This window comes from Lampris incognitus, chromosome 11 (assembly GCF_029633865.1).
Source record: "Lampris incognitus isolate fLamInc1 chromosome 11, fLamInc1.hap2, whole genome shotgun sequence".
Classification (NCBI taxonomy): domain Eukaryota; kingdom Metazoa; phylum Chordata; class Actinopteri; order Lampriformes; family Lampridae; genus Lampris; species Lampris incognitus.
The window spans coordinates 1,408,833-1,433,864 of NC_079221.1; the positions used below are offsets into that span (position 1 = coordinate 1,408,833).

At 51.1% G+C, this 25,032-nt stretch overlaps 2 protein-coding genes across 2 annotated transcripts in view; one reads left to right on the forward strand and one right to left on the reverse strand.

Moving 5' to 3' along the window:
- si:ch211-45c16.2 (mitogen-activated protein kinase kinase kinase 13) overlaps window positions 1-25,032 on the forward strand; it is a 112,638-nt gene that overhangs the window by 76,506 nt on the left and 11,100 nt on the right. The window contains exons 3-7 of the mRNA XM_056289296.1: window positions 10,601-11,311; window positions 12,257-12,440; window positions 14,054-14,245; window positions 22,657-22,815; window positions 23,136-23,294. Of these exons, the coding sequence (XP_056145271.1) occupies window positions 10,669-11,311; window positions 12,257-12,440; window positions 14,054-14,245; window positions 22,657-22,815; window positions 23,136-23,294 (1,337 nt within the window). The 5' untranslated portion in view covers window positions 10,601-10,668. The remainder of the gene's footprint in view (window positions 1-10,600; window positions 11,312-12,256; window positions 12,441-14,053; window positions 14,246-22,656; window positions 22,816-23,135; window positions 23,295-25,032) is intronic.
- Window positions 2,683-4,230, reverse strand: LOC130120958 (uncharacterized). The gene has a single exon (XM_056289787.1). It carries the CDS (start codon window positions 4,228-4,230, stop codon window positions 2,683-2,685), a length of 1,548 nt encoding a protein of 515 aa, XP_056145762.1.

Consider the following 25,032-nt stretch of genomic DNA (forward strand, 5'->3'; position numbering starts at 1 on the left):
TACCCGCAGCCTTGCTACCCACAGCCTCGCTACCCGCAGCCTCACTACCCACAGCGTCAGCCGCAGCCTCGCTACCCGCAGCGTCAGCTTCAGCCTCACTACCCGCAGTGTCAGCTGCAACCTCGCTACCCGCAGCCTTGCTACCCGCAGCCTCACTACCCGCAGCGTCAGCTTCAGCCTCACTACCCGCAGTGTCAGCTGCAACCTCGCTACCCGCAGCTTTGCTACCCGCAGCCTTGCTACCCACAGCCTCGCTACCCACAGCGTCAGCTTCAGCCTCGCTACCCGCAGCCTTGCTACCCACAGCCTCGCTACCCGCAGTGTCAGCTTCAGCCTCACTACCCGTAGCCTCACTACCCGCAGCGTCAGCTTCAGCCTCGCTACCCGCAGCGTCAGCCGCAGCCTCGCTACCCGCAGCGTCAGCTTCAGCCTCACTACCCGCAGCTTTGCTACCCGCAGCGTCAGCTTCAGCCTCGCTACCCGTAGCCTCACTACCCGCAGCGTCAGCCGCAGCCTCGCTACCCGCAGCGACAGCCGCAGCCTCGCTACCCGCAGCGTCAGCTTCAGCCTCACTACCCGCAGCTTTGCTACCCGCAGCCTTGCTACCCGCAGCCTCGCTACCCGCAGCGTCAGCTTCAGCCTCACTACCCGTAGCCTCACTACCCGCAGTGTCAGCTGAAGCTTTGCTACCCGCAGCCTTGCTACCCGCAGCCTCGCTACCCGCAGCCTCGCTACCCGCAGCCTCGCTACCCACAGCCTTGCTACCCGCAGCGTCAGCCGCAGCCTCACTACCCGCAGCCTTGCTACCCACAGCCTCGCTACCCGCAGCGTCAGCCGCAGCCTCGCTACCCGCAGCCTTGCTACCCACAGCCTCGCTACCCGCAGCGTCAGCCGCAGCCTCGCTACCCGCAGCCTTTCTACCCACAGCCTCGCTACCCACAGCCTTGCTACCCACAGCCTCGCTACCCGCAGCTTCAGCCGCAGCTTCACTACCCGCAGTGTCAGCTGAAGCTTTGCTACCCGCAGCCTCGCTACCCGCAGCCTCGCTACCCGCAGCCTCGCTACCCACAGCCTTGCTACCCGCAGCCTCGCTACCCGCAGCCTCACTACCCGCAGCGTCAGCTTCAGCCTCACTACCCGCAGTGTCAGCTGAAGCTTTGCTACCCGCAGCCTTGCTACCCGCAGCCTCGCTACCCTCAGCCTCGCTACCCTCAGCCTCGCTACCCACAGCCTTGCTACCCGCAGCCTCGCTACCCGCAGCCTCACTACCCGCAGCGTCAGCTTCAGCCTCACTACCCGCAGTGTCAGCTGAAGCTTTGCTACCCGCAGCCTTGCTACCCGCAGCCTCGCTACCCGCAGCCTTGCTACCCGCAGCCTCGCTACCCGCAGCCTCACTACCCGCAGCGTCAGCTTCAGCCTCACTACCCGCAGTGTCAGTTGAAGCTTTGTTACCCGCAGCCTCGCTACCCGCAGTGTCAGCTGAAGCTTTGCTACCCGCAGCCTTGCTAGCCGCAGCCTCGCTACCCCCAGCGTCAGCTTCAGCCTCACTACCCGCAGCGTCAGCCGCAGCCTCACTACCCGCAGTGTCAGCTGAAGCTTTGCTACCTGCAGCCTTGCTACCCGCAGCCTCGCTACCCGCAGCGTCAGCTGCAACCTTGCTACCCGCAGCGTCAGCTGCAACCTCGCTACCCGCAGCCTCGCTACCCGCAGCCTTGCTACCCGCAGCTGTCTCGCTGTTGTCTGCCATACCGACTGCTCTCGTTTGTCTCCCGGCCCAGAACCTGGCTGGATGTCATACGGCCTGGCCTGAGGGTTTGAGTCCAGTCTTATTTACATTGCAGTTGATTCACTGCTCTGTGTCCCTGTGCATGTGTGTGTGCGTGTTTGTGTATGTGTGTGTTTGTGTGTGTTTGTCTAGATTGAAAAACAAGCAGTCAGATTGTGGATAAATGGCCATCTCTTTGTGTGAAAACAGTGTGCGCTACAGTTGCAACATATTGGTATGCACAGCAAAGTAGGGTAGGTGGTCGGGTATGGGGGTGTAGGTGGTCGGGTATGGGTGTAGGTAGTCAGGTATGGGGTGTAAGTGGTCGATTATGGGGTAAATGGTTGGGTGGGGGGGAATGTGGTTGGGTATGGGGGATAGGTGATCGGGTATGGGGGTAGGTGGTCGTGTATGGGGTGTAGGTGGTCGGGTATGGGGGTAGGTGGTCCGGTATTGGGTGTAGGTGGTCGGTTACGGGGTGTAAGTGGTCGGTTATGGGGTAAATGGTCGGGTGGGGGGGAATGTGGTTGGGTATGGGAGATAGGTGGTCGGGTATGGGGGTAGGTGGTCGTGTATGGGGTGTAGGTGGTGGGGTATGGGGGTAGGTGGTCCGGTATTGGGTGTAGGTGGTCGGGTATAGGGTAAGTGGTCGGGTGTGGGGGGTAGGTGGTTGGGTATGGGAGATAGGTGGTCGGGTATGGGGGGGTAGGTGGTCGGGTATTGGGGTAGGTGGTCGGGTATGGGATGTAAGTGGTCAGGTATGGGGTGTAAGTGGTCGATATGGGGGTAGGTGGTTGGGTATGGGAGGTAGGGGGTTTGGTATGGGAGGTAGGTGGTCGGTATGGGGGTAGGTGGTCGGGTATGGGTTGTAGGTGGTCGGGTATGGGGGTAGGTGGTCGGGTATGGGATGTAAGTGGTCAGGTATGGGGTGTAAGTGGTCGATATGGGGGTAGATGGTTGGGTATGGGAGGTAGGGGGTTGGGTATGGGAGGTAGGGGGTTGGTATGGGGGTAGGTGGTCGGGTATGGGTTGTAGGTGGTCGGGTATGGGGGTAGGTGGTTGGGTATGGGAGGTAGGGGGTTGGATATGGGAGGTAGGTGGTCGGTATGGGGGTAGGTGGTTGGGTATGGGGGTAGGTGGTTGGGTATGGGAGGTAGGGGGTTGGATATGGGAGGTAGGTGGTTGGTATGGGGGTAGGTGGTCGGGTATGGGTTGTAGGTGGTCGGGTATGGGGGTAGGTGGTTGGGTATGGGAGGTAGGGGGTTGGATATGGGAGGTAGGTGGTCGGTATGGGGGTAGGTGGTCGGGTATGGGTTGTAGGTGGTCGGGTATGGGGGTAGGTGGTCGGTATGGGGGTAGGGGGTTGGGTATGGGAGGTAGGTGGTCGGTATGGGGGTAGGGGGTTGGGTATGGGAGGTAGGTGGTCGGTATGGGGGTAGGGGGTTGGGTATGGGAGGTAGGTGGTCGGTATGGGGGTAGGTGGTCGGGTATGGGAGGTAGGGGGTTGGGTATGGGAGGTAGGTGGTCGGTATGGGGGTAGGTGGTCGGGTATGGGAGGTAGGGGGTTGGATATGGGAGGTAGGTGGTCGGTATGGGGGTAGGTGGTCGGGTATGGGGGTAGGTGGTTGGTATGGGGGTAGGTGGTCGGTATGGGGGTAGGTGGTCGGGTATGGGGGTAGGTGGTCGGGTATGGGGGTAAGTGGTTGGGTATAGGAGGTAGGGGGTCGGTATGGGGGTAGGTGGTCGGGTATGGGAGGTAGGGGGTTGGATATGGGAGGTAGGTGGTCGGGTATGGGGGTAAGTGGTTGGGTATGGGAGGTAGGTGGTCGGTATGGGGGTAGGTGGTCGGGTATGGGAGGTAGGGGGTTGGATATGGGAGGTAGGTGGTCGGTATGGGGGTAGGTGGTCGGGTATGGGGGTAGGTGGTCGGTATGGGGGTAGGTGGTCGGGTATGGGGGTAGGTGGTCGGGTATAGGGTAAGTGGTTGGGTATGGGAGGTAGGGGGTTGGATATGGGAGGTAGGTGGTCGGTATGGGGGTAGGTGGTCGGGTATGGGTTGTAGGTGGTCGGGTATGGGGGTAGGTGGTCGGGTATGGGAGGTAGGGGGTTGGATATGGGAGGTAGGTGGTCGGTATGGGGGTAGGTGGTCGGGTATGGGTTGTAGGTGGTCGGGTATGGGGGTAGGTGGTTGGGTATGGGAGGTAGGGGGTTGGATATGGGAGGTAGGTGGTCGGTATGGGGGTAGGTGGTCGGGTATGGGGGTAGGTGGTCGGTATGGGGGTAGGTGGTCGGTATGGGGGTAGGTGGTCGGGTATGGGGGTAGGTGGTCGGGTATAGGGTAAGTGGTTGGGTATGGGAGGTAGGGGGTTGGATATGGGAGGTAGGTGGTCGGTATGGGGGTAGGTGGTCGGGTATGGGTTGTAGGTGGTCGGTATGGGGGTAGGTGGTCGGGTATGGGGTGGCATGCAGCTCAGCACGTCTGACAGCTGTTTATATGGAGGCTCAATGTGTCATTGGTCTGAATACTGCTGTCTGAAGCATGTTAGTTTGCCTGTTCGGGCCTGAACAGGTGAAGATTTCCCCACCATTAGCTGACTGAGCAAGGAAGAATTAGTGACTTTTCTGGCTTTCAGATATAAGGAAAGGCTTGTTGCTTCACCTTCTCTTCCCTACTGAACTTTCACCCTCAGCAACACCCAATTCTCCTCCTGCTTTTATGTGCTTTTAAACTGTTTTTCCCTCATAGCGCTATGAATGATTCTTATCATTGCTAGGTGTGCTGCAGCGTGCAGCATGCTGGGCTGCAGAGGACCAGTTTGCCATGCCTGAGTGGGTGATGGCTGGGTGCAGGGCCTTGTTACGTGGCGCCAGACGGAGACATTTCAGGTCCGCCCATCATCCTGTCACAGTGCCCCCCCCCCCAGTAAATAATCAGGGAGTTTTTGTGACAACCTGTTGCTCTGTGACCTTTGTCCATTTAGACTCCAGAATAATTCCCTTTTAGGGAGGCTGTGTCCTTCGCTCTGTCCCTGGTTCAGCGGTGGCTTGCGTAACACCGGCAGGCAGATTAGGATGGTATGGAGCAAATGTGCTCGCTGTGCGGCTGGTCCGACCCGCCGCCGCTGGGGTCTGCCGGGCCTGATACGGTGAGAATGGGCCGTGTCTGCCAGATGTTCCGCTCTCAGTGCTCCTAATACGCAGCCAGGCTCTTAATCCCTGCTGCTGCTGCTGCTGCACAGAGACCATGCTGAAGCTCTGTGTGTGTGTGTGTGTGTGTGTGTGTGTGTGTGTGTGTGTGTGTGTGTGTGTGTGTGTGTGTGTGTGTGTGTGTGTGTGTGTGTGTGTGTGTGTGTGTGTTCAGTTCAGCCTCACTGTTTCCCCCAGCATGGTGCTATTTGTATCTTCTATGCTGTATTTCATTCGCTTTCTTACTTCTCTCATGTGCTGATTTTCCAGTGCGTCTACATATACACCCCTGCTCCCATCCACCCTCCATCATACATATATATACACCCCTGCTCCCATCCACCCTCCATCATACATATATATACACCCCTGCTCCCATCCACCCTCCATCATACATATATATACACCCCTGCTCCCATCCACCCTCCATCATACATATATATACACCCCTGCTCCCATCCACCCTCTCATCATACATATACACCCCTGCTCCCATCCACCCTCCATCATACATATACACCCCTGCTCCCATCCACCCTCCATCATACATACATATACACCCCTGCTCCCATCCACCCTCCATCATACATATATATACACCCCTGCTCCCATCCACCCTCCATCATACATATATATACACCCCTGCTCCCATCCACCCTCTCATCATACATATACACCCCTGCTCCCATCCACCCTCCATCATACATATACACCCCTGCTCCCATCCACCCTCCATCATACATATATATACACCCCTGCTCCCATCCACCCTCTCATCATACATATATATACACCCCTGCTCCCATCCACCCTCTCATCATACATATATATACACCCCTGCTCCCATCCACCCTCTCATCATACATATATATACACCCCTGCTCCCATCCACCCTCCATCATACATATATATACACCCCTGCTCCCATCCACCCTCTCATCATACATATATATACACCCCTGCTCCCATCCACCCTCTCATCATACATATATATACACCCCTGCTCCCATCCACCCTCTCATCATACATATATATACACCCCTGCTCCCATCCACCCTCCATCATACATATATATACACCCCTGCTCCCATCCACCCTCTCATCATACATATATATACACCCCTGCTCCCATCCACCCTCTCATCATACATATATATACACCCCTGCTCCCATCCACCCTCCATCATACATATATATACACCCCTGCTCCCATCCACCCTCTCATCATACATATACACCCCTGCTCCCATCCACCCTCTCATCATACATACATATATACCCCTGCTCCCATCCACCCTCTCATCATACATATATATACACCCCTGCTCCCATCCACCCTCTCATCATACATACATATACACCCCTGCTCCCATCCACCCTCTCATCATACATACATATATACCCCTGCTCCCATCCACCCTCTCATCATACATATATATACACCCCTGCTCCCATCCACCCTCTCATCATACATATATATACACCCCTGCTCCCATCCACCCTCTCATCATACATATATATACACCCCTGCTCCCATCCACCCTCTCATCATACATACATATATACCCCTGCTCCCATCCACCCTCTCATCATACATATATATACACCCCTGCTCCCATCCACCCTCTCATCATACATATATATACACCCCTGCTCCCATCCACCCTCTCATCATACATACATATACACCCCTGCTCCCATCCACCCTCTCATCATACATATATATACACCCCTGCTCCCATCCACCCTCTCATCATACATATATATACACCCCTGCTCCCATCCACCCTCTCATCATACATATATATACACCCCTGCTCCCATCCACCCTCCATCATACATATATATACACCCCTGCTCCCATCCACCCTCCATCATACATATACACCCCTGCTCCCATCCACCCTCTCATCATACATATATATACACCCCTGCTCCCATCCACCCTCTCATCATACATATATATACACCCCTGCTCCCATCCACCCTCTCATCATACATATATATACACCCCTGCTCCCATCCACCCTCCATCATACATATATATACACCCCTGCTCCCATCCACCCTCTCATCATACATATATATACACCCCTGCTCCCATCCACCCTCCATCATACATATATATACACCCCTGCTCCCATCCACCCTCCATCATACATATATATACACCCCTGCTCCCATCCACCCTCCATCATACATATATATACACCCCTGCTCCCATCCACCCTCTCATCATACATATACACCCCTGCTCCCATCCACCCTCCATCATACATATACACCCCTGCTCCCATCCACCCTCCATCATACATATATATACACCCCTGCTCCCATCCACCCTCTCATCATACATATATATACACCCCTGCTCCCATCCACCCTCTCATCATACATATATATACACCCCTGCTCCCATCCACCCTCTCATCATACATATATATACACCCCTGCTCCCATCCACCCTCCATCATACATATACACCCCTGCTCCCATCCACCCTCTCATCATACATATATATACACCCCTGCTCCCATCCACCCTCTCATCATACATATATATACACCCCTGCTCCCATCCACCCTCTCATCATACATATATATACACCCCTGCTCCCATCCACCCTCCATCATACATATATATACACCCCTGCTCCCATCCACCCTCTCATCATACATATATATACACCCCTGCTCCCATCCACCCTCTCATCATACATATATATACACCCCTGCTCCCATCCACCCTCCATCATACATATATATACACCCCTGCTCCCATCCACCCTCTCATCATACATATACACCCCTGCTCCCATCCACCCTCTCATCATACATACATATATACCCCTGCTCCCATCCACCCTCTCATCATACATATATATACACCCCTGCTCCCATCCACCCTCTCATCATACATACATATACACCCCTGCTCCCATCCACCCTCTCATCATACATACATATATACCCCTGCTCCCATCCACCCTCTCATCATACATATATATACACCCCTGCTCCCATCCACCCTCTCATCATACATATATATACACCCCTGCTCCCATCCACCCTCTCATCATACATATATATACACCCCTGCTCCCATCCACCCTCTCATCATACATACATATATACCCCTGCTCCCATCCACCCTCTCATCATACATATATATACACCCCTGCTCCCATCCACCCTCTCATCATACATATATATACACCCCTGCTCCCATCCACCCTCTCATCATACATACATATACACCCCTGCTCCCATCCACCCTCTCATCATACATATATATACACCCCTGCTCCCATCCACCCTCTCATCATACATATATATACACCCCTGCTCCCATCCACCCTCTCATCATACATATATATACACCCCTGCTCCCATCCACCCTCCATCATACATATATATACACCCCTGCTCCCATCCACCCTCCATCATACATATACACCCCTGCTCCCATCCACCCTCTCATCATACATATATATACACCCCTGCTCCCATCCACCCTCTCATCATACATATATATACACCCCTGCTCCCATCCACCCTCTCATCATACATATATATACACCCCTGCTCCCATCCACCCTCTCATCATACATATATATACACCCCTGCTCCCATCCACCCTCCATCATACATATATATACACCCCTGCTCCCATCCACCCTCTCATCATACATATATATACACCCCTGCTCCCATCCACCCTCTCATCATACATATATATACACCCCTGCTCCCATCCACCCTCCATCATACATATATATACACCCCTGCTCCCATCCACCCTCTCATCATACATATACACCCCTGCTCCCATCCACCCTCTCATCATACATATATATACACCCCTGCTCCCATCCACCCTCTCATCATACATATATATACACCCCTGCTCCCATCCACCCTCTCATCATACATATATATACACCCCTGCTCCCATCCACCCTCTCATCATACATATATATACACCCCTGCTCCCATCCACCCTCCATCATACATATATATACACCCCTGCTCCCATCCACCCTCCATCATACATATATATACACCCCTGCTCCCATCCACCCTCCATCATACATATACACCCCTGCTCCCATCCACCCTCTCATCATACATATATATACACCCCTGCTCCCATCCACCCTCTCATCATACATATATATACACCCCTGCTCCCATCCACCCTCTCATCATACATATATATACAACCCTGCTCCCATCCACCCTCCATCATACATATACACCCCTGCTCCCATCCACCCTCTCATCATACATATATATACACCCCTGCTCCCATCCACCCTCCATCATACATATACACCCCTGCTCCCATCCACCCTCTCATCATACATATATATACACCCCTGCTCCCATCCACCCTCCATCATACATATACACACCTGTTCCCATCCACCCTCTCATCATACATATATATACACCCCTGCTCCCATCCACCCTCTCATCATACATATATATACACCCCTGCTCCCATCCACCCTCCATCATACATATATATACACCCCTGCTCCCATCCACCCTCTCATCATACATATACACCCCTGCTCCCATCCACCCTCCATCATACATATATATACACCCCTGCTCCCATCCACCCTCTCATCATACATATATATACACCCCTGCTCCCATCCACCCTCCATCATACATATACACACCTGTTCCCATCCACCCTCTCATCATACATATATATACACCCCTGCTCCCATCCACCCTCCATCATACATATACACCCCTGCTCCCATCCACCCTCCATCATACATATATATACACCCCTGCTCCCATCCACCCTCCATCATACATACATATACACCCCTGCTCCCATCCACCCTCCATCATACATATATATACACCCCTGCTCCCATCCACCCTCCATCATACATCTATATACACCCCTGCTCCCATCCACCCTCCATCATACATCTATATACACCCCTGCTCCCACCCACCCTCCATCATACATATACACACCTGTTCCCATCCACCCTCTCATCATACATATATATACACCCCTGCTCCCATCCACCCTCTCATCATACATATATATACACCCCTGCTCCCATCCACCCTCTCATCATACATATATATACACCCCTGCTCCCATCCACCCTCTCATCATACATATACACCCCTGCTCCCATCCACCCTCCATCATACATATATATACACCCCTGCTCCCATCCACCCTCCATCATACATCTATATACACCCCTGCTCCCACCCACCCTCCATCATACATCTATATATACCCCTGCTCCCATCCACCCTCCATCATACATCTACACCCCTGCTACCATCCACCCTCCATCGTGCTGTGGAGTTTGTGCTGTATGGTTAAAAATAATCTTCATTAACGTAATCTCTCCCAATCCCAGATCTATGAGAGGAAATGAGGGGATTTGAATCTGTCTTTGTGGGGGTCATGGGGGACCACAGCAACATTTATAATCCATGTGTTCTTGTTGTATTGGAGGGTCTACACTCAACCTAGGGGTTTAACTTGAAATCTCATTTTAATCTACACGTTTTGTTTGCTATCCACTTTTTATCATGCACTTGTTAGTTAAGCTCCCTTACTCTGCCCTGTGTTCTCTCCCTGTCTTATTCTATTTTACAGGTGACTTTCAACATTCAGTCGAACCAGTGTGTTAGGAAAACACCCCCCATACCGTCACTGACCGGCCCATGCACACTCACAGCACCATGGGAAGCTCCCCCGAGGTGCTCTCGTGGACTTCCTGCCCCAGCCTGCTGGTGGGTAAGCTGAAGGAGGAGCTCAAACTCACCGTTGTTGGGGATGCCATGAAGAAATCGAACGGACCCAACTCCCAGCCTCAGCCTCCCCAGGCCCCTCCTGCCAACTTACCCCCTCAGATCATCACAGACCTTGCCCCGCCGACGCACCTGCCCGTCCCGCTGCAGACACTGCAGCTGCCGGGCCAGGATGAGGACTCAGTCCTGGGCGGCACGAGTCCTCCTAACACAGCCCTGAGCGAGGACTCGACACGGAGCGAGGGTGGACACTTTGACAACAGTGTGTTGCAGCTCCAAGAGCAGGGCCATGAGGAGGCTGGATCACCGGCATCTTGTGGCCATGGGGAGTGTGGGAGCGGAGGGGAGGAGGGGATGGGAGAGGGGGAATGTCCCATGGACCACAGTGGAGGGGGCAGGCAGAACCACCCCCAGCACCCAGATGATATTAAGCTGCACTTCCACAGAGCCGGACCTGGGTCAGGGGGCTTCCTGGAGGGGCTGTTTGGCTGTCTGCGGCCTGTCTGGAACATTATAGGGAAGACCTACTCAACAGAATACAAGCTGCAACAGCAAGGTTGGTTCCCACTGTAAATCTCACAACATGGCCAGAGTTTAGGAAGTTGAATATGCTGTCTTCACCCTTCATCTTCCTCCTCCTTTTTAAGGCTTCTGAAATGGCAACCTCAGCTGCCCCTCCCATTTTTTGTGCTGTACTCTGAAAGGGTAATTGAATAGCCCCCCCCCCCCCAGTATGAGCATACTGCTGCTTCAAGTGGATCTCCACAGCTGTCAGTTTGAATTGAGGTCATAGTAAAGGTGAGGCTCCATTCCCTCCAAGGTTGGAGCTGGACAAACAGGCCACAAGTTGTGGTCAGACAGAACTGGGTTGGGTCTTGTGGTTGGACAGCTGGCATACTTTTGTCCTCCAATAGAATGCAAGAACATTCAGCACCAAAGCTTCGTCTCCACATTTGTTCCACAGCTACATAGCAGGGATGAAAGCTGGATTAGACATTTGGTTTTATTTTTATAAATGTAATCCACTTGGTTGATATGTTGGCTAGAACTGATGTACATGTCGTGTGTGTTATTCTGCACATTGAAGACATCCCTTCCCCCATGGGAGGGATGTCTTCTCCCCTGGTTTTGAGAGGGGATGCAAACTGTCAGAGAAAGACCACACAATATAAACCATTTATTTTTAGAATGGTTATACCATATGTCCTTCACAGCGTGTCCCCTCCCCCACTGAACGTCTCTTTTGTGTGACATTAATTTAACCAGACATGTTAAAAGATCAGAGCAAATTCTTATTTACAAGGACAGCCTAGCAAGAGGAAATGTATGTGTGAATGGGGAGAGGATAAATATAGCTGAGGAGACTAAAGCATTCAGTCCTGAGGGACAGTATTGGACTAGAGGAGTGAAATGTCATGTCATTGTCCTCTGTGAGAATTGAGAATGGATACTGGATTGATTGAACTGCCTTTGTGACATCTTGCCTGTTGTGGGTGTCTAGATATGTGGGAGGTTCCATTTGAGGAGATCTCGGAGTTGCAGTGGTTGGGCAGCGGGGCACAGGGGGCTGTCTTCCTGGGCAAGTTCCATTCCGAGGAGGTGGCCATCAAGAAGGTGCGCGAGCAGAAGGAGACGGACATTAAACACCTGCGAAAACTCAAGCACCCCAACATCATTGGCTTCAAGTAGGTCCGGGACCGTCTTGCTTGACATTGAACAGCCTTCCGCTGACCAACACTGTACAGACCAGGGCTGAGCAACGTATTGTTCTAGAAAGGACATCGCAGCACACAAATGTGCAGTAGTCACATTGCAAAGGATGCAGTGCAAGGCAAATTGGGCCCATCAGTCATTTAAAACTAAAAGTCTTATTGCTTGATAGAAAAGGAAATATAGCAAGGTCAGGCTTTCTTATGATGACTCTTGATGAAAAATATTCCGGCACATCTGATCAGGCTAATTTAGTCTGATTTAATGACTTTTTGACAACTGCCTTATTTCTCCGTGCAAAATCCTCCTGATCGCTGCTAGAGTGAAAAACTCTTTGCAAAAGGAGATTTGGAACTAAAAGCTGCCTGTATCTGGTGAAATAACGTAGCGCCTGTGAATACTTTGATATTGCAATACATATTACAATAAACAAAAGATTCACAATGATTTTTTTCCTCAGTATCATCCAGCCCCACTACATACTGTCTGTAAAGTGTGCTGCTGTTGTGCCCTAATGATGCTAATGAACTGAGCCTCAGCTCTGGCCTTTTTGTGCCGATGTTCCAGTAAATGAGCTGAACAACCACTGCTCGCCATCATCATGTCAGTCAACTTTCATGAGCAATGTGCAGTGAATTCAAACTTTTCAGGGAGGACCTGTCTATGCTAAGTAGTTTTGTTGACATAACAAGTACATGTGTGAAAAGGAATGACTTGCTATCAGTAAATTTTGCCATTGTTAGTAATACATTCATATATTCTTACACTGGGTTAGTATCCTTCAGTGGCATACTGAAGGCCTTGCAGGGGGCGTCTTGACATTTCCTCACCTGGAGAAACAATCAGTTATTACTTGTGGTAGCTAAACTGTAAAGGCATCGCCACATGAAAGTAAAATGACTGACAGCGATGATGACTAAAGTTGGGTTGAATGTCAGCGGATCAGCCAATGGGTATATAATTTGTGTAGCATGTTGTTTTTTTCAGGTGAAGGAGCCATTTTAAGATTGGCCAGTAGTGGGCGTCTGAGTGAAGTAGCGGTCTATTCCGTTGCCTACCAACACAGCGAGCGCCGGTTCGAATCCCCATGTTACCTCTGGCTTGGTCGGGCGTCCCTACAGACACAATTGGCCGTGTCTGCGGGTGGGAAGCTTGATGTGGGTATGTGTCCTGGTCACTGCACTAGCACCTCCTAGGCACCTGTTGGGGGGGAGGGGGAACTGGGGGGAATGGCGTGATTCTCCCATGTGCTATGTCCCCCTGGCGAAACTCCTCACTGTCAGGTGAAAAGAAGCTGCTGGTGACTCCACATGTATGGGAGGAGGCATACTGTAGTCTGCAGCCCTCCCCGGATCAGCAGAGGGGATGGAGCAGTGACTGGGACAGCTCGGAAGAGTGGAGTAATTGGCCAAGTACAATTGGAGAGAAAAGGGGGGGAAAATCCAAAAGAAAAAAGATTGGCCAGTAGTTCAGTCAGAGTTGTGTTGTGTTAGTCATTGTGAGACTATAGCTAGTGCTAGTGTACATGTATACTAGGTATTTTCATGTCCTGTTCAATTGTTATATTTCTGTTGTTATTTTATTGTAGGGGTGTGTGTACCCAGGCCCCCTGCTACTGCATCATCATGGAATACTGTGCCCAAGGGCAGCTGTATGAGGTGCTGAGGGCAGGCCGTAAAGTCACTCCCAGGCTGCTGGTGGACTGGGCCTCAGGCATTGCTAGCGGCATGAACTACCTACACCTCCACAAGATCATCCACAGAGACCTAAAGTCTCCCAAGTGAGATTTGTCCTTCAGATTTTTGCTCCACAAATCATCGTCATCGTCATTAACGTACCGTTGCTGTTATGTAATGCACCAAGCAAAGTCTGCATCATTATTTCCTTCTGATCAACTGACTGTTTTGCCTTGTGTTTTTTCATTTTTGTGAAGTGGGAGCACTACCACTGGCTTTTCAGAGTGTAGTGCTCAACGTAGACAGCTCACCGTACACAGCTCAACGTACACAGCTCAACGTAGACAGCTCAACGTAGGCAGCTAAACATAGACAGCTCAATGTAGACAGCTCACCATAGAAAGCTCAACATAGAAAGTGTAGGCAGCTCAACGTAGACAGCTCAACGTAGACAGCTCACCATAGACAGCTCACTGTAGACAGCTCACCGTAGACCGCTCAACGTAGACAGCTCACCGTAGGCAGCTCATCGTAGGCAGCTCACTGTAGACAACTCAACGTAGACAGCTCAACGTAGACAGCTCACTGTAGACAGCTCACCGTAGAAAGCTCAACGTAGACAGCTCACCGTAGACCGCTCAACGTAGACAGCTCACCGTAGGCAGCTCACTGTAGACAACTCAACGTAGACAACTCAACGTAGACAGCTCAACGTAGACCGCTCAACGTAGACAGCTCACTGTAGACAACTCAACGTAGACAGCTCAACGTAGACCGCTCAACGTAGACAGCTCAACGTAGACAGCTCACCGTAGGCAGCTCACTGTAGACAACTCAACGTAGACAGCTCAACGTAGACCGCTCAACGTAGACAGCTCACTGTAGACAGCTCACTGTAGAAAGCTCACCGTAGAAAGCTCAACGTAGACAGCTCACCGTAGACCGCTCAACGTAGACAGCTCACTGTAGACAGCTCACCGTAGAAAGCTCAACGTAGACAGCTCACCGTAGACCGCTCAACGTAGACAGCTCACCGTAGGCAGCTCATCGTAGGCAGCTCACTGTAGACAACTCAACGTAGACAGCTCAACGTAGACAGCTCACTGTAGACAGCTCACCGTAGAAAGCTCAACGTAGACAGCTCACCGTAGACCGCTCAACGTAGACAGCTCACTGTAGACAACTCAACGTAGACAGCTCAACGTAGACCGCTCAACGTAGACAGCTCACTGTAGACAGCTCACCGTAGAAAGCTCAACGTAGACAGCTCACCGTAGACAGCTCACCGTAGACAGCTCACCGTAGGCAGCTCATCGTAGGCAGCTCACTGTAGACAACTCACCGTAGACCGCTCAACGTAGACAGCTCACCGTAGGCAGCTCATCGTAGGCAGCTCACTGTAGACAACTCAACGTAGACAGCTCAACCCAGGCAGCTCAACATAGACAGCCATGCGTGTGTCTGGTTTCTACAGCAGTCATGACACATCAGTCTACTGACTCGGAAGTTGACCTGCCTTAAATAGACACGACATTTTCAGCACAAAGAAAAGCTAATTGTTGGCCTTAATATGTGGCTAAGACACAGTGTCATGTCTCCTCTGGCCTCTTCCCTGTAGCCCTGCTCCTCTAATCAGTATCGCCGTAGCCCTGCTCCTCTAATCAGTATCACTGTAGCCCTGCTCCTCTAATCCATATCACTGTAGCCCTGCTCCTTTAATCAATATCACTGTAGACCCTTTTGCTCTAATCAATATCACCGTAGTCCTGCTCCTCTAATCAGTATCACTGTATCCCTGCTCCTCTAACCAATATCACTGTAGCGCTGCTCCTCTAACCAATATCACCATAGCCCTGCTCCTCTAATCAGTATCACCGTAGCCCTGCTCCCCTAACCAATATCACCGTAGCCCTGCTCCTCTAATCAGTATCACCGTAGCCCTGCTCCTATAATCAGTATCACCGTAGCCCTACTCCTCTAATCAGTATCACCGTAGCCCTGCTCCTCTAATCAGCATCACTGTAGCCCTGCTCCTCTAATCAGCATCACCGTAGCCCTGCTCCTCTAATCAGCATCACCGTAGCCCTGCTCCTCTAATCAGTATCACCGTAGCCCTGCTCCTCTAATCAGTATCACCGTAGCCCTGCTCCTCTAATCAGTATCACTATAGCCCTGCTCCTCTAATCAGTATCACTGTAGCCCTACTCCTCTAATCAGTATCACTGTAGCCCTGCTCCTCTAGTCAGTATCACTGTAGCCCTGCTCCTCTAATCAGTATCACTGTAGCCCTGCTCCTCTAATCAGTATCACAGTAGCCCTGCTCCTATAATCAGTATCACCGTAGCCCTGCTCCTCTAATCAGCATCACCGTAGCCCTGCTCCTCTAATCAGTATCACCGTAGCCCTGCTCCTCCAATCAGTATCACCGTAGCCCTGCTCCTCTAATCAGTATCACCGTAGCCCTGCTCCTCTAATCAGTATCACCGTAGCCCTGCTCCTCTAATCAGTATCACCGTAGCCCTGCTCCTCTAATCAGCATCACCGTAGCCCTGCTCCTCTAGTCAGTATCACCGTAGCCCTGCTCCTCTAATCAGTATCACCGTAGCCCTGCTCCTCTAATCAGTATCACCGTAGCCCTGCTCCTCTAATCAGTATCACTGTAGCCCTGCTCCTCTAATCAGTATCACCGTAGCCCTGCTCCTCTAATCAGTATCACCGTAGCCCTGCTCCTCTAATCAGTATCACTGTAGCCCTACTCCTCTAGTCAGTATCACTGTAGCCCTGCTCCTCTAATCAGTATCACCGTAGCCCTGCTCCTCTAATCAGTATCACCGTAGCCCTGCTCCTATAATCAGTATCACCGTAGCCCTGCTCCTCTAATCAGCATCACCGTAGCCCTGCTCCTCTAATCAGCATCACCGTAGCCCTGCTCCTCTAATCAGTATCACTGTAGCCCTGCTCCTCCAATCAGTATCACTGTAGCCCTGCTCCTCTAATCAGTATCACCGTAGCCCTGCTCCTCTAATCAGTATCACCGTAGCCCTGCTCCTCTAATCAGTATCACCGTAGCCCTGCTCCTCTAATCAGTATCACCGTAGCCCTGCTCCTCTAATCAGTATCACCGTAGCCCTGCTCCTATAATCAGTATCACCGTAGCCCTGCTCCTATAATCAGTATCACCGTAGCCCTGCTCCTCTAATCAGTATCACCGTAGCCCTGCTCCTCTAATCAGCATCACTGTAGCCCTGCTCCTCTAATCAGCATCACCGTAGCCCTGCTCCTCTAATCAGCATCACCGTAGCCCTGCTCCTCTAATCAGTATCACCGTAGCCCTGCTCCTCTAATCAGTATCACCGTAGCCCTGCTCCTCTAATCAGTATCACTGTAGCCCTGCTCCTCTAATCAGTATCACTGTAGCCCTGCTCCTCTAGTCAGTATCACTGTAGCCCTGCTCCTCTAATCAGTATCACTGTAGCCCTGCTCCTCTAATCAGTATCACTGTAGCCCTGCTCCTCTAATCAGTATCACCGTAGCCCTGCTCCTCTAATCAGTATCACCGTAGCCCTGCTCCTCTAATCAGTATCACCGTAGCCCTGCTCCTCTAATCAGTATCACTGTAGCCCTGCTCCTCTAATCAGTATCACTGTAGCCCTGCTCCTCTAATCAGTATCACTGTAGCCCTACTCCTCTAATCAGCATCACCGTAGCCCTGCTCCTCTAATCAGTATCACTGTAGCCCTGCTCCTATAATCAGTATCACTGTAGCCCTGCTCCTCTAATCAGCATCACTGTAGCCCTGCTCCTCTAATCAGCATCACCGTAGCCCTGCTCCTCTAATCAGTATCACTGTAGCCCTGCTCCTCTAATCAGTATCACCGTAGCCCTGCTCCTCTAATCAGTATCACCGTAGCCCTACTCCTCTAATCAGCATCACTGTAGCCCTGCTCCTCTAATCAGTATCACTGTAGCCCTGCTCCTCTAATCAGTATCACTGTAGCCCTGCTCCGCTAATCAGTATCACTGTAGCCCTGCTCCTCTAATCAGTATCACTGTAGCCCTGCTCCTCTAGTCAGTATCACTGTAGCCCTGCTCCTCTAATCAGTATCACTGTAGCCCTGCTCCTCTAATCAGTATCACCGTAGCCCTGCTCCTCTAATCAGTATCACCGTAGCCCTGCTCCTCTAATCAGTATCACCGTAGCCCTGCTCCTCTAATCAGTATCACCGTAGCCCTGCTCCTCTAATCAGTATCACCGTAGCCCTGCTCCTCTAATCAGTATCACCGTAGCCCTGCTCCTCTAATCAGTATCACCGTAGCCCTGCTCCTCTAATCAGTATCACCGTAGCCCTGCTCCTCTAATCAGCATCACCGTAGCCCTGCTCCTCTAATCAGCATCACCGTAGCCCTGCTCCTCTGATCAGTATCACCGTAGCCCTGCTCCTCTAATCAGTATCACCGTAGCCCTGCTCCTCTAATCAGTATCACCGTAGCCCTGCTCCTCTAATCAGTATCACCGTAGCCCTGCTCCTCTAGTCAGTATCACCGTAGCCCTGCTCCTCTAGTCAGTATCACTGTAGCCCTGCTCCTCTAATCAGTATCATTGTAGCCCTGCTCCTCTAATCAGTATCACCGTAGCCCTGCTCCTCTAATCAGTATCACCGTAGCCCTGCTCCTCTAATCAGTATCACCGTAGCCCTGCTCCTCTAATCAGTATCACTGTAGCCCTGCTCCTCTAATCAGTATCACTGTAGCCCTGCTCCTCGAATCAGTATCACTGTAGCCCTGCTCCTCGAATCAGTATCACTGTAGCCCTGCTCCTATAATCAGTATCACTGTAGCCCTGCTCCTATAATCAGCATCACCGTAGCCCTGCTCCTCTAATCAGCATCACCGTAGCCCTGCTCCTGTAATCAGTATCACTGTAGCCCTGCTCCTCTAATCAGTATCACCGTAGCCCTGCTCCTCTAATCAGTATCACCGTAGCCCTGCTCCTCTAATCAGTATCACCGTAGCCCTGCTCCTCTAATCAGTATCACCGTAGCCCTGCTCCTCTAATCAGTATCACCGTAGCCCTGCTCCTCTAATCAGTATCACCGTAGCCCTGCTCCTCTAATCAGTATCACCGTAGCCCTGCTCCTCTAATCAGTATCACCGTAGCCCTGCTCCTCTAATCAGTATCACCGTAGCCCTGCTCCTCTAATCAGTATCACCGTAGCCCTGCTCCTCTAATCAGTATCACCGTAGCCCTACTCCTCTAATCAGTATCACTGTAGCCCTGCTCCTATAATCAGTATCACTGTAGCCCTGCTCCTCTAATCAGCATCACCGTAGCCCTGCTCCTCTAATCAGCATCACCGTAGCCCTGCTCCTCTAATCAGTATCACCGTAGCCCTGCTCCTCTAATCAGTATCACTGTAGCCCTGCTCCTCTAATCAGTATCACCGTAGCCCTACTTCTCTAATCAGCATCACCGTAGCCCTGCTCCTCTAATCAGTATCACCGTAGCCCTGCTCCTCTAATCAGTATCACTGTAGCCCTGCTCCTCTAATCAGTATCACTGTAGCCCTACTCCTCTAATCAGTATCACTGTAGCCCTGCTCCTCTAGTCAGTATCACTGTAGCCCTGCTCCTCTAATCAGCATCACTGTAGCCCTGCTCCTCTAATCAGCATCACCGTAGCCCTGCTCCTCTAATCAGTATCACTGTAGCCCTGCTCCTCCAATCAGTATCACTGTAGCCCTGCTCCTCTAATCAGTATCACCGTAGCCCTGCTCCTCTGATCAGTATCACCGTAGCCCTGCTCCTCTAATCAGTATCACCGTAGCCCTGCTCCTCTAATCAGTATCACCGTAGCCCTGCTCCTCTAATCAGTATCACCGTAGCCCTGCTCCTCTAATCAGTATCACCGTAGCCCTGCTCCTATAATCAGTATCACCGTAGCCCTGCTCCTCTAATCAGTATCACCGTAGCCCTGCTCCTCTAATCAGCATCACCGTAGCCCTGCTCCTCTAATCAGCATCACCGTAGCCCTGCTCCTCTAATCAGCATCACCGTAGCCCTGCTCCTCTAATCAGTATCACCGTAGCCCTGCTCCTCTAATCAGTATCACCGTAGCCCTGCTCCTCTAATCAGTATCACCGTAGCCCTGCTCCTCTAATCAGTATCACCGTAGCCCTACTCCTCTAGTCAGTATCACCGTAGCCCTGCTCCTCTAGTCAGTATCACTGTAGCCCTGCTCCTCTAATCAGTATCACTGTAGCCCTGCTCCTCTAATCAGTATCACTGTAGCCCTGCTCCTCTAATCAGTATCACCGTAGCCCTGCTCCTCTAATCAGTATCACCGTAGCCCTGCTCCTCTAATCAGTATCACCGTAGCCCTGCTCCTCTAATCAGTATCACCGTAGCCCTGCTCCTCTAATCAGTATCACCGTAGCCCTGCTCCTCTAATCAGTATCACTGTAGCCCTACTCCTCTAATCAGCATCACCGTAGCCCTGCTCCTCTAATCAGCATCACCGTAGCCCTGCTCCTCTAATCAGTATCACCGTAGCCCTGCTCCTCTAATCAGTATCACCGTAGCCCTGCTCCTCTAATCAGTATCACTGTAGCCCTGCTCCTCTAATCAGTATCACTGTAGCCCTACTCCTCTAATCAGCATCACCGTAGCCTTACTCCTCTAATCAGTATCACCGTAGCCCTACTCCTCTAATCAGCATCACCGTAGCCCTGCTCCTCTAATCAGTATCACCGTAGCCCTGCTCCTATAATCAGTATCACTGTAGCCCTGCTCCTCTAATCAGCATCACTGTAGCCCTGCTCCTCTAATCAGCATCACCGTAGCCCTGCTCCTCTAATCAGTATCACCGTAGCCCTGCTCCTCTAATCAGTATCACTGTAGCCCTGCTCCTCTAATCAGTATCACCGTAGCCCTACTTCTCTAATCAGCATCACTGTAGCCCTGCTCCTCTAATCAGTATCACTGTAGCCCTGCTCCTCTAATCAGTATCACTGTAGCCCTGCTCCTCTAATCAGTATCACTGTAGCCCTGCTCCTCTAATCAGTATCACTGTAGCCCTGCTCCTCTAGTCAGTATCACTGTAGCCCTGCTCCTCTAATCAGTATCACTGTAGCCCTGCTCCTCTAATCAGTATCACTGTAGCCCTGCTCCTCTAATCAGTATCACCGTAGCCCTGCTCCTCTAATCAGTGTCACTGTAGCCCTGCTCCTCTAATCAGTATCACCGTAGCCCTACTCCTCTAATCAGTATCACCGTAGCCCTGCTCCTCTAATCAGTATCACCGTAGCCCTGCTCCTCTAATCAGTATCACCGTAGCCCTGCTCCTCTAATCAGCATCACTGTAGCCCTGCTCCTCTAATCAGTATCACCGTAGCCCTGCTCCTCTGACCAGTATCACTGTAGCCCTGCTCCTCTAATCAGTATCACTGTAGCCCTGCTCCTCTAATCAGTATCACTGTAGCCCTACTCCTCTAATCAGCATCACTGTAGCCCTGCTCCTCTAATCAGTATCACCGTAGCCCTGCTCCTCTGACCAGTATCACTGTAGCCCTGCTCCTCTAATCAGTATCACCGTAGCCCTACTCCTCTAATCAGTATCACTGTAGCCCTACTCCTCTAATCAGTATCACCGTAGCCCTGCTCCTCTAATCAGTATCACCGTAGCCCTGCTCCTATAATCAGTATCACCGTAGCCCTGCTCCTCTAATCAGTATCACCGTAGCCCTGCTCCTCTAATCAGTATCACCGTAGCCCTGCTCCTATAATCAGTATCACTGTAGCCCTGCTCCTCTAATCAGTATCACCGTAGCCCTACTCCTCTAATCAGCATCACTGTAGCCCTGCTCCTCTAATCAGTATCACCGTAGCCCTGCTCCTCTGACCAGTATCACTGTAGCCCTGCTCCTCTAATCAGTATCACCGTAGCCCTACTCCTCTAATCAGTATCACTGTAGCCCTACTCCTCTAATCAGTATCACCGTAGCCCTGCTCCTCTAATCAGTATCACTGTAGCCCTGCTCCTCTAATCAGTATCACCGTAGCCCTGCTCCTCTGACCAGTATCACTGTAGCCCTGCTCCTCTAATCAGTATCACCGTAGCCCTACTCCTCTAATCAGTATCACTGTAGCCCTACTCCTCTAATCAGTATCACCGTAGCCCTGCTCCTCTGACCAGTATCACTGTGCTGCAGCACTGCTGCATGCTGGCTTAGTCAGCACAATGGTCGCAGACCAAATGTGCAGGAAAGGTCACAGTCACCCCCCTAACAGGACGAGTCACATACAGAGATGTGCCTCTGTGGAAGTAAAGTCTTTTCTCTTGGTGATAAAATAACAAAGATTAGATTTTAAAAATGAACTTTGAAATGCCACGTTAAAGCATAAAGAATGAATTTCAATTTCTCACAAATTAACATCCATGGTCTAGACTGGCTGTAGGCTATGAAAGACTAAGGAAAGACAGTCTAAAAATTGTCTCTTTTATGTCTTTTATTGTTAGTGTTTTGGTGACCCACAACGACACTGTGAAAATCTCTGACTTTGGAACATCCAAGGAGCTCAGTGACAAAAGTACTAAGATGTCTTTTGCGGGCACGGTGGCCTGGATGGCCCCAGAAGTAATCAGGAATGAGCCCGTGTCTGAGAAAGTTGACATCTGGTGAGTGGAGAAATCCAAGAACATCATAATGATCTGAATTCTTTTGTTATACCAGCTTAAAGAAGTCAGTAGATGAAAACCAAGTTTAAAAAGACCGGGACGGCTCAGAGAGCGTTGTGATTGGCCAGGTACAATTGGGGAGAAAAAAATGGTTGAGGGAAAAGTAAGTTGTGAGGATCATGAGCTATTTAAGGATGTTTGACTTTGGAATTTGACTTGACTGGTTGAAGACCTGCATGTGACTCACTGAGACTCATATAACTACTCTTAAGGGACAGTGGGCATAGCCGAGCCTGTCTCACCCAACATGTTTTGTGTAGGTCGTTTGGAGTGGTATTATGGGAGCTCCTGACAGGAGAGATTCCTTACAAAGACGTGGACTCCTCAGCTATCATCTGGGGCGTTGGCAGCAACAGTCTGCACCTCCCCGTACCGTCCACCTGCCCTGATGGCTTCAAAATCCTTATGAAACAGACATGGTGAGTTACCTCTGTGTGTGTGTGTGTGTGTGTGTGTGTGTGTGTGTGTGTGTGTGTGTGTGTGTGTGTGTGTGTGTGTGTGTGTGTGTGTGTGCGCAGCAGCTGGTGGGGCAGGGGGAATCAGTTTGTAAGCAAGACTATCATATTTTAACAATTATTTTACATGGGCGTCTGGATAGCGTGGCTGTCTATTCCGTTGCCTACCAACACAGGAATTGCCGGTTCGAATCCCCATGTTACCTCCGGTTTGGTCGGGCATCCCAACAGACACGATTGGCCATTTCTGTGGATAGGAAGCCGGATGTGGGTATGTGTCCTAATCGCTGCACTTGTGCCTCCTCTGGTCGGTCGGGGCACCTGTTTGGGGGGGACTGGGGGGAATAGCGTGATCCTCCCACACGCTACGTCTTACTGGTGAAACTACTCACTGTCAGGTGAAAAGAAGCGGCTGGTGACTCCACATGTATGGGAGGAGGCTTGTGGTAGTCTGAAGCCCTCCCTGGATCAGTAGAGGGGGTGGAGCAGAGACCGAGACGGCTTGGAAGAGTGGGGTACTTGGCTAGGTGCAGTTGTGGAGAAAATAAAAAAATAAAAAAAACAAACAAACGGTCATTCTACACACATTAACAAAGGTTGGAAGGGGCCGTGGTGTACTTAGACAAAGGTTGGAAGGGGCCGTGGTGTACTTAGACAAAGGTTGGAAGGGGCCGTGGTGTACTTAGACAAAGGTTGGAAGGGGTCGTGGTTTACTTGAGACAAAGGTTGGAAGGGGCCGTGGTGTACTTCAGACAAAGGTTGCAAGGTGCCTTGGTTTACTTGAGACAAAGGTTGGAAGGGGCCATGGTGTACTTAGACAAAGGTTGGAAGGGGCCATGGTGTACTTAGACAAAGGTTGGAAGGGGCCGTGGTGTACTTAGACAAAGGTTGGAAGGGGCCATGGTGTACTTAGACAAAGGTTGGAAGGTGCCGTGGTTTACTTGAGACAAAGGATGGAAGGGGCCGTGGTGTACTTGAGACAAAGGATGGAAGGGGCCATGGTGTACTTAGACAAAGGTTGGAAGGTGCCGTGGTGTACTTAGACAAAGGTTGGAAGGGGCCATGGTGTACTTAGACAAAGGTTGGAAGGTGCCGTGGTTTACTTGAGACAAAGGATGGAAGGGGCCGTGGTGTACTTGAGACAAAGGATGGAAGGGGCCGTGGTGTACTTGAGACAAAGGTTGGAAGGGGCCATGGTGTACTTAGACAAAGGTTGGAAGGTGCTGTGGTGTGCTTAGACAAAGGTTGGAAGGGGCCGTGGTGTACTTGAGACAAAGGTTGGAAGGTGCCGTGGTGTACTTGAGACAAAGGTTGGAAGGTGCCGTTGTTTACTTGAGACAAAGGTTGGAAGGTGCTGTGGTGTGCTTAGACAAAGGTTGGAAGGGGCCGTGGTTTACTTGAGACAAAGGTTGGAAGGTACCGTGGTATACTTGAGACAAAAGGTTGGAAGGTGCCGTGGTGTACTTAGACAAAGGTTGGAAAGGGCCGTGGTGTACTTGAGACAAAGGTTGGAAGGGGTCGTGGTGTACTTGAGACAAAGTTTGGAAGGTGCTGTGGTGTACTTAGACAAAGGTTGGAAGGTGCCATGGTTTACTTGAGACAAAGGTTGGAAGGTGCCGTGGTTTACTTGAGACAAAGGTTGGAAGGTGCCGTGGTTTACTTGAGACAAAGGATGGAAGGTGCCGTGGTTTACTTGAGACAA

Excerpts from the sequence above, each read along its gene's own strand:
- LOC130120958 (XM_056289787.1), bottom strand. The coding sequence starts at position 4,230 with ATGCCACCCCATACCCGACCACCTACCCCCATACCGACCACCTACAAC.